The sequence below is a fragment of the Balaenoptera musculus genome, chromosome 15 (assembly GCF_009873245.2).
Source record: "Balaenoptera musculus isolate JJ_BM4_2016_0621 chromosome 15, mBalMus1.pri.v3, whole genome shotgun sequence".
NCBI classification, from domain to species: Eukaryota; Metazoa; Chordata; class Mammalia; order Artiodactyla; family Balaenopteridae; genus Balaenoptera; species Balaenoptera musculus.
The window spans coordinates 77,785,660-77,803,898 of record NC_045799.1 but is presented as its reverse complement, the minus strand read 5'-3'; the positions used below and the strand labels follow the sequence as shown (position 1 = coordinate 77,803,898).

At 54.8% G+C, this 18,239-nt stretch overlaps 2 protein-coding genes across 2 annotated transcripts in view; one reads left to right on the top strand and one right to left on the bottom strand.

Annotated features, from left to right (window-relative positions):
* Window positions 1-11,412, top strand: part of RCC1L (RCC1 like) — a 45,986-nt gene extending 34,574 nt beyond the window's left edge. The window contains exon 11 of the mRNA XM_036826111.1: window positions 6,945-11,412. Within this exon, the coding sequence (XP_036682006.1) occupies window positions 6,945-6,983 (39 nt within the window). The 3' untranslated portion in view covers window positions 6,984-11,412. The remainder of the gene's footprint in view (window positions 1-6,944) is intronic.
* Window positions 7,526-18,239, bottom strand: part of CASTOR2 (cytosolic arginine sensor for mTORC1 subunit 2) — a 59,608-nt gene continuing 48,894 nt past the window's right edge. The window contains exons 7-9 of the mRNA XM_036826114.1: window positions 17,749-17,831; window positions 13,389-13,483; window positions 7,526-13,308 (exon numbers count right to left, since the gene is read on the bottom strand). Coding sequence (XP_036682009.1) covers window positions 13,243-13,308; window positions 13,389-13,483; window positions 17,749-17,831 — 244 coding nt within the window. The 3' untranslated portion in view covers window positions 7,526-13,242. The remainder of the gene's footprint in view (window positions 13,309-13,388; window positions 13,484-17,748; window positions 17,832-18,239) is intronic.

Genomic DNA, 18,239 nt, shown 5'->3' with positions numbered 1-18,239 from the left:
AAACAGAATCCCTGTAAGCAGGTCTCATGACACATTCGAGGAGACAAAACAGACAATCAAGCAAAATGCAAAGTGCATTAGGTGGTTGCATGGGCTGTGGAGGAAAAGCCGGAGAGGGACAGGTGGTGCCGGGGGCGGCGGTTTAAAGCAGAGCCGTCACCGACCCGACATCCTCGCTGCGACCTGAGGCAGCGCGAACCGGGCAGGCAGTGTCTGGGGCAGCGGCCCTGGGACCCCTCACCTGGCCTCGTACCACTTCCGTTTCTCTGTAGGGGGACCAGTTCTTATGTTTATTACAGCAAAGTTTTTCCATAAACTTGAAACAGAAATTGAAAACCATCTGTCATTTTCCTTCCTGGAGCTTCTAGTTGGGCCGAGGACCATGTCACCCCAGTGGTGAACGGCAGTAATCCACCCTCAGGGAGATCCACGCCTTGAAGCACATGCTGATTTGAGGAGGGTGATGTCCCCGACGGGCAGGCCGGGGTCCCCCAGTGATGTTCGGGGACTGTAGGGGATGGTGGTGATGGAGGGTCTCCGTCGAAGGTGGGAATGGTTTTTAGCCTCCCCTCCTTCCCTCAAGTGGCAACCATGACTCAGATCCAGTAACTACTTCCACCTTGGACACAGCCCCCAGGGTATATTAAGGGACGTCTTTGGATTTGTCTTAAAACCCAGTGTCGGGACTTTCCTGGCAGTCCAGTGGTTGAGACTTCGCCTTCCAATGCAGGGGGTGCAGGTTCGATCCCTGGTCGGGGAGCTAAGATCCCACATGCCTCATGGCCAAAAAACCAAAACATAAAACACATGCAGCATTGTAACAAAGTCAATGAAGACTTTAAAAATGGTCCACATAAAAAAAAAATCTAAAAAACCCCCCAAAACCCCAGTGTCTCCCAGTGGGGTCTGTGCCCTTTGTGGCGACAGGGGTTCCCGGCTGGAGCGCATCTGCCAGGCCCTTCCCGTGGCTGTTCTCTGTGCTCGTGTCCCTTCTCAGCTTTTGTCCTGTTGTTCCCAGCCTGTCCCAGCATTTAACACAGAGGCCTTCTACACCATTGGCTCAGCTGCTGCGATTTCTCATTTTGTTCCTGTGAAGGGTCAGTGCTTCAGGCTCTGGGCTCCTCGCGTTATCGAGTGTGTGGATGACACGCTGGGTGAAGCGACCACGGGCCGCCTCCGACGTGATCGCTCTTCTCACGCTCAGACTCCGTCCATTCACACATGTTGGGGCCAGTGCAGAGCCCTGAGAAGGCACAGGGACTCCACCACCGTTTTGGAGAGTGGACAGTCCCTTCCAAGGCACTTGGGTCTCCGCCTTCTGTCCCCTGAGCCCCTGGCAGACGTGCAGGCTGCCATTACATAACGACTGTGCGGGAGGGACGGCTCTCACTGCGCAAAACCTTCGAGCAGCTAATAGAAGACGCGGCTCTCCACTCTCGTCAGGTCAGTCCTGACACGCTCGGAATCCTGTCATGACCACGCTTGTCCCTTGAATAGACGGCTGCCCATAATAAGTGCCCAAACACTCAGGTGCTTGCTGCGTTCTGTGCGACAGTCGGATGCTGAGAACCACACAGTCGAAACGGTGCTGACTGGGCCCAGCAGGTGCCGGCCTGGCTGAGCGCCCAGCTAACCAGGCCCGGAGCGAGAGCTCGGGCTGCGTCTGTGAAGACCGACACTGTTCTCCTGGGTGACGCCCGGCCCCAGCACCTCCCGACCAGCAACAGCAGTGACTCAAACTGTCCCGTGGGCCATTCCTTTTTATCAGAACTGATCAGCTGCCTCGTGTGGTGTGACGTACGGACAGACCTTGGGGGCAGCACCCAGCACAGGCCCGGCCCTGTGAGACAGCCATCGTCCCAGCGCCCGCCAACCCAGGACTGACCCCCAGGAACTTATCCCCTCCCCCGAAAGCCCCATACCTGCCCTTCTCTCTCCCAGGACGCATTACCAGCCACCCCCAGAGACTCACATTGCACCGATCAAGAAATCCCGGCCTTTCTTCCACACGAACCTCGCTGTTCAACCTGGAGCAACAGCCGGCCAGATTACGCTTGAGCTGAGACAGTGTTTGGAGTCCTTCTAAGATGTATTTTCTCAGACTTGGGGCCACACTGAGGTGCGTGCTCAGCAGTCACATTTAGAAGGATAAATCCAGATACCGTGGTCACCTCCTCAAACCAGGAGTCCACTGTCTTGCCAGGGAGGCAAACAGGTGGGATGTAGCTGGTGGGGGCGAGGATGGCCCACGGGGCTGGAGAGTAGCTTAGTCTTGCCATCGCTCTGGTAGCCTGGTGGCAGCACAAGTGCCAGGAGACCGGAGAGTAGAGGACATGAAGCCATGCCCATCAGAAAATGCCCTGTTGGACAAACGAGACCTCATCAGACTTGAAAGCTTTTGCACAGCAAAGGAAACCGTCAACAAAACAAAAAGCCTACGGAATGGGAGAAGATATTTGCAAACGATGCGACTGACGGTGTTAATAGCTAAAATATAGAGACAGCTCATACAACTCAATTAAAAAAAAAAAAAACAAAAAACAACCCAATCAAAAAATGAGAAGACCTAGATAGATGTTTCTCCAAAGAAGTCATACAGATGGCCATCAGGCACATGAACAGCTGCTTAACATAGCCAATTATTAAAGAAATGCCAATCAAAACCACAATAAGGTATCATCTCACCCCGGTCAAAATGGCCAGCATCAAAATATCTACAAATAATTAACGCTGGAGAGGATGTGGAAAAAAGGAAATCCTCGTACACTGTTGGTAGGAATGTAAATTGGTGCAGCCACTATGGGGAACAGTATGGAGGTTCCTTAAAAAACTAAAAGTAGGGACTTCCCTGGTGGCGCAGTGGTTAGGAATCCGCCTGCCAATGCAGGGGACACGGGTTTGAGTCCTGGTCCAGGAAGACCCCACATGCTGTGGAGCAACTGAGCCCTTGTGCCACAACTACTGAGCCTGTGCTCTAGAGCCCGCAAGCCACAACTACTGAGCCCATGCGCCACAACTACTGAAGCTTGTGTGCCTAGAAGCCCATGCTCTGCAACAAGAGAAGCCACCGCAATGAGAAGCCTGTGCACCGCAACGAAAAGTAGCCCCAGCTTGCCACAATTAGAGAAAGCCCATGCGCAGCAATGAAGACGCAATGCAGCCCAAACCCCCCCCCCCAAAAAACAAACAAAAACAAAAAAACCTAAAAGTAGAACTACCACATGATCCAGCAATTCCACTCCACTCCTGGGAAAATGTCCAGAAAAAACAAAAACGCTAATTTGAAAAGATATATGCACCCCAGTGTTCATAGCAGCACTATTTACAATAGCCCAGACATGAAAACGACCCAAATGTCTGTCAACAGATGATTGGTTTAAGAAGATGTGGTGTGTATACAAACACACACACACACACACAATGGAATATTACTCAGCCATAAAAAAGAATGAAATATTGCAACAACATGGATGGACTTGGAGGGTATTACGCTAAGTGAAATAAGTCAGAGAAAGACAAAAGCTGTATGATATCACTTATATGTGGAATCTAAAAAATAATACAAATGAATCTATATACAAAACAGAAGCAGACTCACAGACATAGAGAACAAACTCATGGTTACCAAAGGGGAAAGGGGGGGAGGGAGGGATAAATTAGGAGTATGGGATTAACAGATACACACTACTACACATAAAATAGATAAGCAACAAGGATTTACTGTATAACACAGGGAACTATACTCAGTATCTTACAATAACCTATAATGGAAAATAATCTGAAAAAACATATACAAGTTAATCACTTCCCTGTACACCTGAAACTAACACAATACTGTAAATCAACTATACTTCAATTAGGAAAAAAGAAAAAAGACAATGCCCCATTTGAGTCTACCCTTGGAGACAAAAACTGACCGTAAGCTGTTCCATAGCTGCAGTTGACCTTCATTCCGGGGGGGGGAATGTTGAAGAAGCAGCAGAGGCTGATGGGGTACATTCTCCGGAGCACCGTCCATATGCCAGGACCTGCCAGTGCTTGGGATGCGGCAATAAGAAGGACGCATCATCCTAGCAGGTACACTGGGGCTGACTGCCCCTGATCGGTCTGGCCTCCAAATGGAGGAAAGCAGGATGAGGCCACTGCCCCACAGAGCAGCCAAAGGGGGGCGGTGTTCTCCATGGGGACTTTGGGATTCCTTGAGGCAGATTCTACCCCTTAACCCTGGCCTTCTCAACCTCGGCTGTGGAACAGAATTATCTGGGGATGGTTTTGTTCTTGATATACATTTTGTTTATTCATTCATCGGTTGATGGATATTTGGGTTGGTTCCACTTTTGGGCTATTGTGGATAATGCCAAAACATTCATGTACACGTTTTACATTAGCCCTGAGTTTGATTTTTTGGGAACATTCCCATACAAGTTTTTGGGTGAACATGTTTTCAGTTTCCTTGGGTAGATACCTCGGATTGGGATTGCTGGGTCCTTCATTTAAATTTTTAAGTTTTGACACCTGTATTGTGGAATCCACAACACACTGTAATACTGAGTTCCTAGGCACTGATTATCTACTTCCCAGAATACAACTTGGGCTGCTACCTACAGGCCCGTTAGGGGGTCTCTGCTCACTTCTCCTCAGCTCTCTCCACTCAGGACCCTCTCAGTGCCCGGTGCTTATCAGTGTGGGGCGATGGGCTGCGGTCCAGCTGATGGCTGCCAGAGCTTCCCGCTGGTCCAGCTCAGGTGGACAGCTCCTGGAAAACATCTCAAACGAGATGCTCCAAGACCAACTTTTGCAAGGTAAAGACCTCTGTGGTCTTCCTACTCCTTTATGCTACCCTCCACTGTGTTTATAGGAACTTTCTTTAACCGTCAAGGGATGTTAGAATAACTCACATTTTCTTGGCCGTCCTTCCTGCTATGCATTCACACCTGTTGCCTTCTCTACCACATTCATTTTTTTAAAAAATTGAGATGTGAGTCGTATACCATAAAACCATTTTGAAGTGTACAATTCGGTGGTTTTAGCCTATTATCTGTGTGGTAAAACCATCACCACGATCTCATTCCACACTCCCTTTGGAGAGCTAGTTTTCACCATCATGAGCCCCTGCTTCTCCACCAGCTGAATAAAACCAAGGGGAGGCAAAGTGACTACAGAGTGTGCTCTTTCCTTCTGTGGCCCTGCATTCTTTTTATTACTTTTAAAAAAACTTTTATTTATTTATATTTTGCCACACCACACAGCATGTGGGATCTTAGTTCCCTGATCAGGTATCGAACCCTCACCCCCTGCATCCCTTAATTGGAAGCATGGGGTCTTTAACCACTGGGCTGCCAGGGAAGTCCCCTTTTTATTACTTTTTTAAGAGCGGGTTGGGGAGCTTTAAAAACTATACTGAAGCCAAGATGAGTAGAATCAGACTCTTTGGGGTGGAGTCCTGGCACAGGTAACTCTCCCCACTCTCCAGGGGAGTCTAACGTGCTGGGGTAAGAACCCTGCCAAGATGCAGCCAAAGCTGCTCCCACAAGGAATTACGCCCTGGCTGGGGCAAGGGCACATGCATGGTTCGGAAGGTGGGACGCCAGCCAGTCCTCTCCATCTGTGATGCCCCCCGCCATTCCTGACTGCACTGCAAAGGCCCTTGAGTTGGCCAGGGTCATCTCTCCTGAGAAATGAGGCCAGGATCCTGGCTGCCCCCTTTCCTCCTTCTATCAGCCATATTCAATAACCCAGACTCACCATTCAGATGCAAAGTTTGGTCTCCTGTGTGAAGTCCTCCGTCGCTCCCCATGGTCTGTAGCAGAGTGTGAGGCCCCCAGGTGGCCTGAGAACCCACCTTGCATTTCAGCCTCATTTCTACCAGCCCCGTCCATTTCCTCCCTCCCCCACCTTGCTTCTCCATTCCAGCTACGCTCCCGTCTAGGCCCTCTGCGCCTTTGCTGTTCCCTCTGTTTGGGTCCCGCTGCCTTACCAAGCTCAACCCTAACGTCCTGGCTTCTTGTTCCTCCTACTGCCGGACAGTGGTCATGGCCCCAGGGCACAGCATCCCCTTGTGGTGGAGCCTGGCACTGCACTCCCTGGGAGAGCCTGTTTTCACGTCTTTACACCTCCTGGAGCAACTCAGGCACAGGGGCCACGGCAGCGTCATCTGGGTCTCCAGCCCCTGGCACAAGGTCTGGCACCACCCTAGAGACAGTGAACATGAGTGAGTGGTGGGAAAAGGAGGCCTTTGCTACTGTTTTGGGCAATCAAGAGTGCCCACCCATGTTGTGGCTCCAGTGCGATATGTGAAGGGTTGAGGGGGTGTTTAGTCTGCAAACCCCAGAAAGAAAAGCCTTCACAGCAGCCAGAGCTTTCTTGGACTCGGGGTGGTGAGTGAGTGCTTTAGCTCCCATTTTCCCTCCCTTCCATCTCCAGGGCTGCTTCTCCTGTGAGGCAGGGGTGAGGGGATGGTGCAGCCCAATGTAGGCAGAGCCCTGCCTTGCTCACACCTGCCCTCCATGGAAAACATCAAAGAGGGGCAGGGTGAAGGGCGTCCAAGGTCCAGGACCTGCTGGTCTCAGGCCTCTTGCCTGGGCAGTCCCAGCATCCACCTGCCAAGGGGGCAGGAGCTCAACCCCAGAGCGCTTGCGGGAGGGGCGCCGAGCACCGTGCCCTCCCTCCTGCCCCCAGGGTGTCTTATCTGGAGGCATCAGCTCCTGGGCTTCCAGCACCAAGAAACCTTTCCTGGGGGTGTGACATTCACAGCAGGGTTCCAGCCCCTGTTCCTTCCCCTGCCACCACCAAGGTCCTATCCTGCTCCAGGGGTCCCCGGTCCCCCAGGCCCACCTCTGCCACAGATCTGGGGAGGAATGGTGAGTGTAGCAGCCAGTTTCCAAAGTGGCCCACAAGGTTACCTTGACTTCTTCGTTTTCACACTCTTGTGTGGTCTCCTCCAGGGTCAAATCAGAGCTGGGCTGCAGGACGATAGAATATGATGGAGATGATGGTACATGAATTCTGAAGCTAGAAGAAAAACTACTTTTTTTTAGGTAGGTCCTACCTTGGTCCTTGAATCCCTTGCTCTGGGAGAAGTGAGGCACCATACGATGAGGGCACTCAAGCAGCGGAGACCCACGTGGAGAGGAACAGGCTTCCTGCCGACAGCCAGGCCCACCTTGCCAGCCATGTGGATTAAGCACCTTGGAAACAGACCCTCTAGCCCCAGCCGAGCTTCAGATGCCTGCAGCCTCGTGAGAGACTCTGAGCCCAAGCTGCTCAAACTGCTCCCAAATTCCTAACCCACCAAAACCAGGACACACAAATAATCATTTCAAGCCTTACATTTTGGGGCAACTTGTTATACAGCACTGGGTAACTAATACAGCCCCTCTCGCTCTCAGGGCTATTTCCTCCCTCAGATTCTTGCTTTGTCTCCTCCCAGCTCCTGGCCTATGTGCCCCCACCCACAGTATGGAGAAGGGAGAGAGATGAGACGTAGCCCTGGATCAGCACAAAATCAGACAGCCGTCAGCCAACATCATTTTTTTCTTCCATTTTAATGAACACTTTTACAAAGTACAAAATATACTGTCTTTTTTTGGGGAACATTAGGTACTTTTTTTCTCTCCGTCATACAGTACATGAATCTCAAGGGTTTTGTGTTTCTTCAAGAAAGAAAGAAAGTGTGAGGGCCTGGGGTACAGGGCTGCCCAGTTCTCCCCTCGCCCAGACCTTGGGACAGATGCAAGTGCCGCTGCTACTGCTGGTGACCCGGGGCATGCCAGGGGAGGGCCAGACCCCCAAGGCGAAACCCTGGGCAGGGCAGAGGCCCCTCTGAGCCCTGCTGTGCAGCCAACATCCTCTCACCCCCATCTCAGGATAACGGAAATGATTTTGGCAAAGAGCAAGAGGAGGGCTTGGGGTTTTGTTTGCCGTTAGCTCCTCCCCACCCCGTTTTGGAGCCAACCCTGCCCAGCTCTTCCTGGACCATTTTCTGAACAGGTAAACTGAAGCAGTGGAGAGGAAAATGCACTGGGCTTGGCCTCTGCCTTGGGACCTGAATTTGGCCAGTTTTTCACCCACCCCCCCTGCCCTCCACTCCGGTTTCCAACTTTGTTGGATGCTCTTCATGGACGAGCCCCAGCAGGCGGAGGGGCACCAGCCCCCAGAACCCCTCCCTGTAAATACTGTCCTCAGGACTGGCTGCCGCTGAGGAGTCCGCCCAGCAGGTCTAGCCCTTGGCTGCACGGACCTCCGGGCCGCTGCAGGGCGGAGCACAGCCCCTGCAGGGACACCCCTGCCCCCACCGTCCGCAGAGCAGTTTCAGCAAAGTCAAGGGGGGCGGGGCTGCCTTGCGTTCGAGGTCTGCTGCCCGAACCCCTTCAGCTCTACATGTGGCCCTGGGGTAAGAACGTACCCAGGCCTCGAAACACCGGACGAGCCAGTCCCTTCACTCGGATCTGGGCTCTGCACGTGTGTGCTCGCGCCCACACTAGGGTGCGTGACACAGCGCACGCTCACGCTCACGTGTGCGTATACACACGTGTGGTCCTGCCCAGAACACTGCTCTGACGCCCAGCACTTGCCGCGCTCACAGCCTCCCACACCGAGAACCGAGAGCCACAAGCTCCCTCCCCACCAGGCTGCCCACGAAAGCACGGGCCAGGCCGCAGGCTTCTACCTGTACTCCAGGCCATCCTGGTGCCCTCAGCCCCAAGGACAGCAGGCCGGCTCAGCCAACAGCTCCCATCCTTCCCTCCCAAGAAAGCAGGCTTCCCAGGAGGGCGTGGTTTCAAAGCTAAAGGCCATAGCCCAGCCCGCAGCTTTCTCTCTCCCTCGGTCTACAGAAAAGGGTCCTTTTGCTGCCTCTAATTTGAAAATGAAAAGAATGGAAAAGAGCTGGCATGTGAGAAAAGGCATCCAGCTATACCAGGGCTCAACTCCCCTCACAAGTCCCGTCCACTCTTCCCAAGCCCACCCTCTGCTGGGCTGACCACCGTCTGCCATCTTGGTTGACCAACATGCGCCATCTTGGTGGCTCTCTTCCCAGGCGGCCTCCTTGAATAGAGGGCTACTGCCCCCTCCAGGCCTAGCCCCTGCCTCGGCACAGTACCCAGGAAACCTGAAAAGCCCAAGCCCCTGTCTTTCCACCGCTGGGAGACCCCGTCGTCCTCCCCCAAGCTCTGCCTGCCAAGCCAACCACCAACTCCGCTTCTCGGCAGCCGTAACGGCAGCGCCCGGCAGGCTGCTCCCCAGCCATGGCTTACGTTGGCCACGGATACACGGGGGTGCTTCCTTCCTACCCGCCCCCCTGCCACAATTTTCACTCAGGAAGGAGCATCAAAAATTCCTAGCACAGGGCTGTAGCGCTACCACCTGGAAGGTCCCCAAGGTCCCCTCTCTTAGCTGGGGCTGGGAAGGGCCCTGCTTGTGCCCACATCCAGATCCAGAGGCTCAGAAAGGTGGCTCAGGGTGGCTGGGAAGTGTGGCCAGAAGGGGCAGGTGGTGGGTGGGCAGGTTCATCTTTGATTATCAGGCAAATGGTACCGCTGGCTTGGGGGTGGGGGCCTGGCCCTTCCTATCCCCCCCGAGCCTCCTCTCCTGAGCTCCGTGGCAGCCTCTGTCACCACAGAGGGGACAAGCCCCAACCGACCACGCATCTTCTGGACACCACACTGGTCACCGAGGCCATGCTGCCCGCATGGGGAGGCCACAGCGGCCAGCTCCGGGTCACCCGGTCCCTCCCTTCCCACCAGGGGCCTGTGGCCCGGAGTTGATGGCAGGGGGAGAATGCTGGTGCTTGGGGGGTTCTGGACCCCCAGAATCCTGGGGAAGGGAGGCCTTATGTGCCTCTCCTGCTTGGATGGGTGCCCTGGGCTGAGGTCAGTGGTGTAGGCCCCGCCTCCTGGGGGGCTCTGGAAACCCCTGTGGAGGAAAGAGGTGCAGAGCGGGCACTGCCCAACTCTTTGCTGGGTCAGGACTAGGGCCGAGGGAGAATGGGGTTTCTTAGGAACCAGGGGCGCCCATGTTGAGAGCTGAGCCAAAGAGGCAGATTTTTATAATTGGGGGCAGGGGTGAAGTGGGTGATCACGGCTCCCGGTCTCCCTCGCTCTCCCTACTTTAACCTCTCGCCGCTCTGCAGTGTGCAGGGATGGGGCGGGTGAAGAGCGAGCATAGCATTTAGATGGTTTGAGCTTTTCTTACCAGGGACCAGCACAGACTCAAAAGACACACCTGGAGCCCAGGTGGCAGCTCCTGGGCCACCCGCTCACCCCCAAGCCAGAGCCTAGAGTGCCTCAGCCTGACACGGCACCCTCTTCAGGCCGCCTCTCTGGGGGTCTGGGGACCCCTGCGCACAGCAAAGCCAGAGGTGGCTGGGGGCAGCCAGCCACCGGGGAGACCACTCCCTCTTCCCCCCGATTGCTGGAGACCCAACCGCTGACTCACGGGCACACACAGGCACCGAGGATGCGCCGGCCTCTGCACACGGCGGGAGGATGGGGGTGTGGGAAATAGAGGGGGCAGGTTTTCAGGGTGTTGGCTCCCGCCCTGCCAGCTGGATACACACCTGTGTAGCCCAGAGAGCCGCGTCCTCGCACCAGCCCCTCCCGGAAACAACGTCAAGGGCATCCATCCGTCCCCTTCTCAGTCGGATGGGGCCAGTCCCCAGGAGGCGACCTGGGGAAAGAACCTGAGGCTTCTAAAGCGACAGAAATCAGGTGATGGGGCTGTGGGAGCAGGCCTGGACGGAAAGCCGGAGGGCGCCCGTCCAGCTGGCCCAGGTCTTCGGGCTGAGAGCGCCGGCAAGGGGGCTGCCCTGTCCCAGCTGCTCCTCCCTCTGTGCCACTGTCCCCCCAATAAAATAAGGGTGTCCAGGGGCCTCGGTCGTGCCAACGGGATTACAGGAAGGGGCCGAATCCAGCTTTCAAGGGAGACTCGGGGAGGAGGGGGTAGGGACCCTCAACACCCGCCCCGGAGCTCAGTTCCCGGGCCGCTGGTTTAGTTTTTCTCTCAAGTCAGGGCCAAGGCAGCCAGCCGGCTTCTCTAATAATCGTATTGCCTATATACTTGAATTAAAAATATATGGTGGCTCAAAACGTGCCTGTGTGCACGGCAGACACCGCGGGGCGGAAGCCCTCACGCCCCCACACACACACACGCACACACGCGTGTGCACGCTCACACAGTATATATTAACATATATATTGCTCAAGTATATATGCTATTTACAGTATATATCTATATCAACATAAAACACAGGTATTTATATGTGTGTACAATATACGTCCTAGGGGGTCTAGGGAGCACACGTTTCTGGGGGTCAAGGGGACGACACACTTGCTCGGCAGGAAGGAGAGGCGGGGGAGTGACACGGTGAGGGGGGGGACAGACAGGAAGGGGTCTGGAGGGCGTGCCACGGAAAAATCAAGGCCTTCCAAGGACAGTAAGGGGACTCGGGGCGTGAAGTGCTGCCCTGCCCACGTGGACACCCCCGTTTTGGAACCAGCAAACAATTGACATGTTTTGGTGTTTTGTGCAAAATGAATTAACTTAAAAAAAAAAACACGTGGGTTCCGAATCAGTACTTGGGCCCCGAACATCTGCAAGGATCCAGACGGACAGCTTCCCCACCTGGTGGATTTCCGTGGCTCAGAGGGTCCCGCGCGGCACAGAGAATGGGGGTGGGTGGGGCTTCACCAGCCCAAGAGAATGTCCCTTCTCCTGCGAGCTTCTCAGGGACAGCACGTGTCAGCTGCTGCCCGGGCACCGACGAGGACCCTGCAGGTAGGTCCTGCTTGCTTGGAAAACACCCCCAGCTGGAGAGGAGGCACGGGGGTCACCCCATTCTCCGAGGGGGCTGGCTTGCCACCTGGCTGCCCACCGCCCTGCGGCCCTCGGGCCCCCGCCGATGCTCAGAACCACTCTGCCTTGGCAGCTCCGTGGGGGGATGCCCCAGGGACCCCTGTACAAGCAGACCTCTGCTCCCAGCTTTCTGCCCAAAGGGAGGGCCGAGACCCCTGGAAGCAGCTCCCGATTCTCAAGCTTGTCCCTGGAGCCACACAGGATGCCAACCAAGCGATGTCACACTCTGAGCCCCGACAGACTCAGCGGGCCATCCCCTGAAACTACTGCCAACTGCAGCCTGGGTGCAAATACATTAAATAAGAAACTAAAACAAGGTACGGTTTTCTCTATTAAGGCTCAGATAAGCTGCCTCCCAGGTCAAGTACTCGTGAACGCCACGGTCCCTGGACCGAGGGGTGGGTGTGCAGGTGAGTTGGGGGCAGAGGCCTTCCACTTTCCCCCAAAAGTGGGGCGACGGGGCGGGGCAGGAAAACGGGGGAGCCCTGTGCTGGTCTAGTTAACTGCTGGGGAGGTGGGGGTGACCTAAGAAACCCCAGGCCCAGAACGCTGGAGCTGCCCCCATTTAGGGGAACCTGAGGCTCTGCCAGCCCCAGGAGGGTCCAGGGAAAGCAGAGGGGACAGGAGCTCGTGCCCCAGGCTGGTGGGTCTCCTGGGAACCCCCCTCCCCCCCGGGACTGAGCGCTTGTGGTGGGGAGGGTCTGGACAGGCCCCTTTGGCAGTCTTGCTGGGGGTCGGGGCACAGGCCCTGTGGCTGGCAGGCCAGGTTCTGGGGGACTGGGGTCCCCCCCCAGCTCAGGGCCCCACCCGTGCTCCCTTGGAGCCTCACCAGCACACGACCAGAGGGCGGCCCACTGGCCTCTACTCTGCAGGAACCAGCCCAGAGCCAATGGAACCAGAGACCAGTGACCACAGGGGCCAGAACCCCTACCCTCACAAGGGCCTTCCGGGGCCCCATGAACTCAGCCCTGCTCAGCCAGCCCCCCAAGACGACCCGAGAATCGGTACTCCCAGTGTCCTGTAGAAGGTGCCAGCTTCCTTTGGCGTCTGCCCCCGGCCGTGGGCGAGGCAGGAGGAGAAGGTGGGTCAGCTCACAAGCTCCCTGGGCCTCAGACATCATTTTCTGGGGCAGGGGTGGGGGAAGGAGGCGGGGGGGGGGGGCGGTTCTCTGGAGGGTCTGGGGGCTCCAGGAAGGCAGGAGGGCACGGGGAGGCCTTGGCTTGGGCCACAGGCCTGGCGGGGTCAGCCATCAGGGGCGTGTCCTAGGGACCCCTTCCTTGGGGGCCCCGGGGCCGATTTTCCAGTCTGTTGAGAAATACTGCGAGAAGAATCTTCAGGGTGGGGCTGGGCCCAGGCCTGGGGGGCAGACGGGGAGGAGCGGAAGAGGGCCTTCTAATGCTTCTCTGCTTGGCTGACTTTCAGGGCGCTGATGACGCCATTGATGTTTTCTTCCGGTACCTGCGAGGGGGTGGGAAGCAGTCACCCGTGAGCCCCTGGAGCCGGCCTGCCCTGCCTGGGGGCCGGGGCCGGACACTCACCAGTGCGTGGTCGAACTTGAAGGTACTGATGTAGTAGGCGGGGATGTCAGCAGCAGCTAAGGGCTCGGAGATCTGGGCCACGATGCCGCACTCATCTGGGGACAGAGGTGGGGACCACGTTCAGCCTCCTCCCACCCGGCCACCCAGCACAGCCTTGGCCTCTCCTCTCCCTCCGCTGCCAGTGCCCGCCCTGTACCCGCAAGCTTCCCAGAGACTCCCCACCCCTCCATCCAGCAGGCTTCTCCGATCTCTTTGGCCGGCAGTGAGCTCTCCATCCTCAGGGCTCCACAGAAGCCACTTCTGTCTAACTGTGACCACCCTCTGCCTGTTTCCCGTGCCTCGTAGTTTGGACTCATCTCCCTGGCCATCTTGCGAGTTCCCTAAACAGAGCTGGAGGTAGCGTGGCGATTAAGAGGATGTGGGTTCAGGCCCTCTTTTTTGTCGCTCTTTTCTAGCCAGATGACGTGGCCAAGTCACTTCCTCTCTCTGAGCCTCAGTTTCCTCATCGGAGTCCCCACTGGGTAAAGGTCCCTGCCTGTCCTAAAGGCAGTGTCAGGCATCTGATCACGAGGAATGTCATTTCCTTCTCCTTCTGGATCTCCACAGCGGTGGCTTTCTGGCCTCCTCCAAACCTCAGCCAATAAGGTGGCCTTGGGGTTGCCTGGGGATGGTTCTCCCCTCTCCTCCACCCTCCTCCCCGCTTTGAAGTCACCATGCAAAGCTTCCTCCTACAGGAAGACCTCCAGGATCTGAGGACCACTCTTCTCTCCATCAGCACAACCCCTCAAAGCTACTGTTGTGATTCTGGCGATGATGCATTTCCCCAGCGCTGTCCTGATTGGGTGGGAGAGTCCAGATCTGGCCACCAGCTCCCCATGGGATTCTGGGGCCAGAGCCTGGGCATCAACCTGGGCTTCACCCTTCCCCCACTCCTAGCCTCCCTGGCGTCCTTTCACTCCCTGGCCCTGGTTCTGCTTGTCAGCCCACACTGGGACCTAGATGTGACCCTGCAGGTCTCTCAAGCTCCTGCTTTCTGCTTGGTCTCCCGGGGCTCCTGGCTGGACCCATGGGCCCCTTTGGTGGCTGTACAGGCCTCGTGCTTGCACTTCTGGTGACCGTCTGTGCTGCTACGTGGTGACCGGTTGTGTCCTAAGATTCTTTAGCTACAGACACATTCATTTTCAGTTCTGTAAAAGGGTGGGGGGCGGGTAGGAGATTAGGGTCTAGAATGGTGCCTTTCAAACCGTGGGTGGTGACCCATTTGGGACGTCAATTTAGAAGGCTGGTAACCAGGGTTTTATAAAATGACAACAGAAAAGGAAAGGGCAAACAGCTCAGCACCAGAGCGAGCGCAGTTTTGTGAAACCGTAGAGTTGTTTGTGTATGTGTGTGCTGGGCTGTGATGGAAAACATATTTCCTGCAAACCGTGGTCTAAAACATATGGAATTCGCCAGTCTAGAATCTTTCAGATTCTCAAGTTATTTTTCTTGCAGGGCTATTTATAGCTATTAGCCTGGCGCTAAAACCCTCCACATCCCGGGAAGGTAGATCCAGCTGCTGCCTGCTAGATTCACAGCGCTGCTTCTCACACACTGTGTCCCCTGTCGCCCGCCTGTGAGGCCGCTCAAAACAGCCCAGGGCAACTGCAGATGGTAAGACGATTCAAGTTTCATCTACTCTCCCACCTCGATTCTCCCTTCAACCTGACTTTCTTTTTTCTGTAATATTATTATACTGAGTGTATTTTGGTAAACTTTGAACCAAAGCTGGGGATAAAAAGATAAGCTGATATGCATCACTAATTATTAGAGAAATGCAAATAAAACTACAATGAGGTATCACCTCACACGGGTCAGAATGGGCATCACTAAAAAAATCCACAAATAACAAATGCTGGAGAGGGTGTGGAGAAAAGGGAACCCTCCCACATGGTTGGTGCAGCCACTATGAAAAACAGTACGGAGGTTCCTCAAAAAACTAAAAATACGTTTGCCATATGATCCAGCAATCCCACTCCTGGGCATATACCCAGACAAAACTATAATTCGAAAAGATACATGCACCACAATGTTCATAGCAGCACTATTCACAATAGCCAAGACATGGAAACAACCTAAATGTCCACTGACGTTTGATGAATGTCAAAATGAATGGATAAAGATGAATGGATAAAGAAGATGTGGTACATATATACACAATGGACTACTACTCAGCCATAAAAAAGAATGAAATAATGCCATTTGCAGCAACATGGATGGACCTAGAGATGATCATACTAAGTGAAGTAAGTCAGAAAAAGAAAGAGAAATACCATATGATATCACTTACATGTGGAATCTAAACTATGACACAAATTGAACTTATCTACGAAACAGAAACAGACTCTCAGACATAGAGATCAGACTTGTGGTTGCCAAGGGGGAGGGGGTGGGGGAGGGATGGAGTGGGAGGTTCGGGTTAGCAGATGCAAACTATTACATATAGAATGGATAAACAACAAGGTCCTACTGTAGAGCACAGGGAACTATATTCAGTATCCTGTAATAAACTAAAATGGAAAAGAATATGAAAAAGAATATATATAGATATATTTATAACTGAATCACTTTGCTGTACAGCAGAAATTAACGTAACATTGTAAATCAACTATACTTCAGTTAAAAAAAAAAAAAAAAAGATAAACTGATATGCACAACTTCCTGCTTCTCATCTGAGTCTCCGGTGACGCCTGCCCCTTTGCCTGTGATGACCTGGTGAGGCCCTTTTCCACTGTTTCTACCGTGGAGAGGCACCGCTGCATCACACCCACCTCTGCTGGTGCTGCCCTCTCCTCCCCATCAGCCGGGTTAACACCTACCGGTCACCTCTGGAGCCACCTCCTCCGGGAAGCCTTCCCTTCCTCAACCCTCTCCAAGCCTTACATGTCCTTACATGTGATAGTGACAGCAACTGCTGCTTGCTGAGCACTCGGTGTAACTGACACGTCATGGAGGGCTTCGCACCACCCTGAAGCAGGATCTACCATCCTCCTTGTTTTACAGACTAGGAAACTGAGGCTCAGAGATTAAGCAACCTGCCCAAGGTCACCCTGGTTTCCTTCAGCCTCCTTCTATGGGAGCCTCCTCTCCTATGGGAGAAGTTCACTGGTGAACTTGCCTCTAGGCTACTGGGTCTCCACATCCCCACGGCCCCAAACTGGGCAGCAAATGTGGGTGGGAGGAGTGCTGGGGTCTGTGGAGAAGGTGGCCCCGAGAGACAGGCCGGAGCCCAGGGTTGGGCCAGGAGCCTTCAGTGTACATTGCCCAGCACCGCGGAAAGCAGCCCACTGTCCTGCCCCCGGGATGGCTCTGGCTCTGGCCTTGATGTGAGCAGAGTTAGGGGGCGCTGTCCAGCCCTGCCGGGTGCTGTCCAGCTGCGACCCTGTCCAGAGAAAGCCACAGGCAGGCGGCAGAGCCTGGCTCTCTCTCCGACCTGCGGCCCTCAGGTCAAAATGCCCTGCCACCTTCATGTCCCGTCCCAGAAGCAGAGCCCCCGGGGCTGACCCCACGGCCCCTGGAGCAGTCTGAGCTTTATCTGGAACATTCTGCACTCTGTCTATGCGAAATCAGGGTTTACTGATCCCATCAGGGCCAGCTGAGGGGCGCTCCCCGAAACAAAAGTCCTGTGATTTACCAAGAGTGTCTTCCGGGTTCAAGGTCTTGGGTCTGACAAGTCTAGCCCAAAGAAATCATGTCTCATCAAGACAAAGCTCGCTGCCGTCATCACAATGGGGCCAGCAGCCTACACTCAGTGCCGGGAGAATCGGTACCGTGTGGCCCTTCTAACCGAGGCGTCTGAGACCCGTGGCCCCTTGGAATATGCTGATGGGAAAAACCATCTACCAAAGACAGTTTGGACAATCGTGGAAACTGAAGCTAGACTGAGTCTTGGGGGATTCCTGTGAATTTTCTCCTGGGGGATCAGCTCACTGTGGTTACACAGGGAAAAGGGTGAGGGGCTGGGATGTCTGAGTTTTACTGTGCTGTTCGGCAATTGTGTTAAAAAAAAAAAAACTCATTAAAAATGACAACAGTCATTCCCTGTCAACAGTGGGACTAAGGAGAGATTTTTTTTTTTCCTCTTCTATTTTTATCATGTTCCCACTATTCTAATAATAAGCAGGTTTTAATTTTTCAGTGGGCGGGGGACGGAGAAGAGTGCTTTGGCTGAAGCTGCTCTTCCATCCTCTGAGGCCAGTGCCTCCTGTCACTCACTGGTCAAGGGACCGCGCGGGCTGTGGGGACCTCAGTCTCCCCATCTATACCGGGGGTACAGATGCACGGCACTCGGCAATGCCAGCCCCAGCCCCCCAGGGCTCACCAAATCCTAGGGGCTGTCCTCCAATCCGCACCATCTTCCAGAGCTCTCCAGATGCACTCGTGAACAACAAATTACTAGGAAACCTTGAAAGGGAGCGAGCGATGTTAATCCCCAGATACTAACGGTGCTCCCTCTGCCAGCCCTCCCTGGAGCATTCCCTGTCCTTGGGCACTGATGTAGGGCCAGAGCAAGGGGGTGTCTGGCCTGAGCTCAGGGGCCCCAAGGACTCTCCCAAGCCCTCAGTGCACTCACTCTGCACCTTCCTCGTCTGGGGGTGGGTAGGGGGAGCAGGAAGGCAAAGCTGGGACTGGGCTTTGGAACAGCTGCCCCCTTTGCTCAGGCTGGTCAGGGTACCCCTCCCCAGCTGCAGACGGGGGTCGGGGGGGGGTGAGGGGCAAACAGCACTGGATGTCGCTGGATGACCCGGGGCCTTTGTCTCTGAGTGGCCTGTCATCTGTAAGCCGGGGCCACTCACCTGCAGTGAAGGGCTG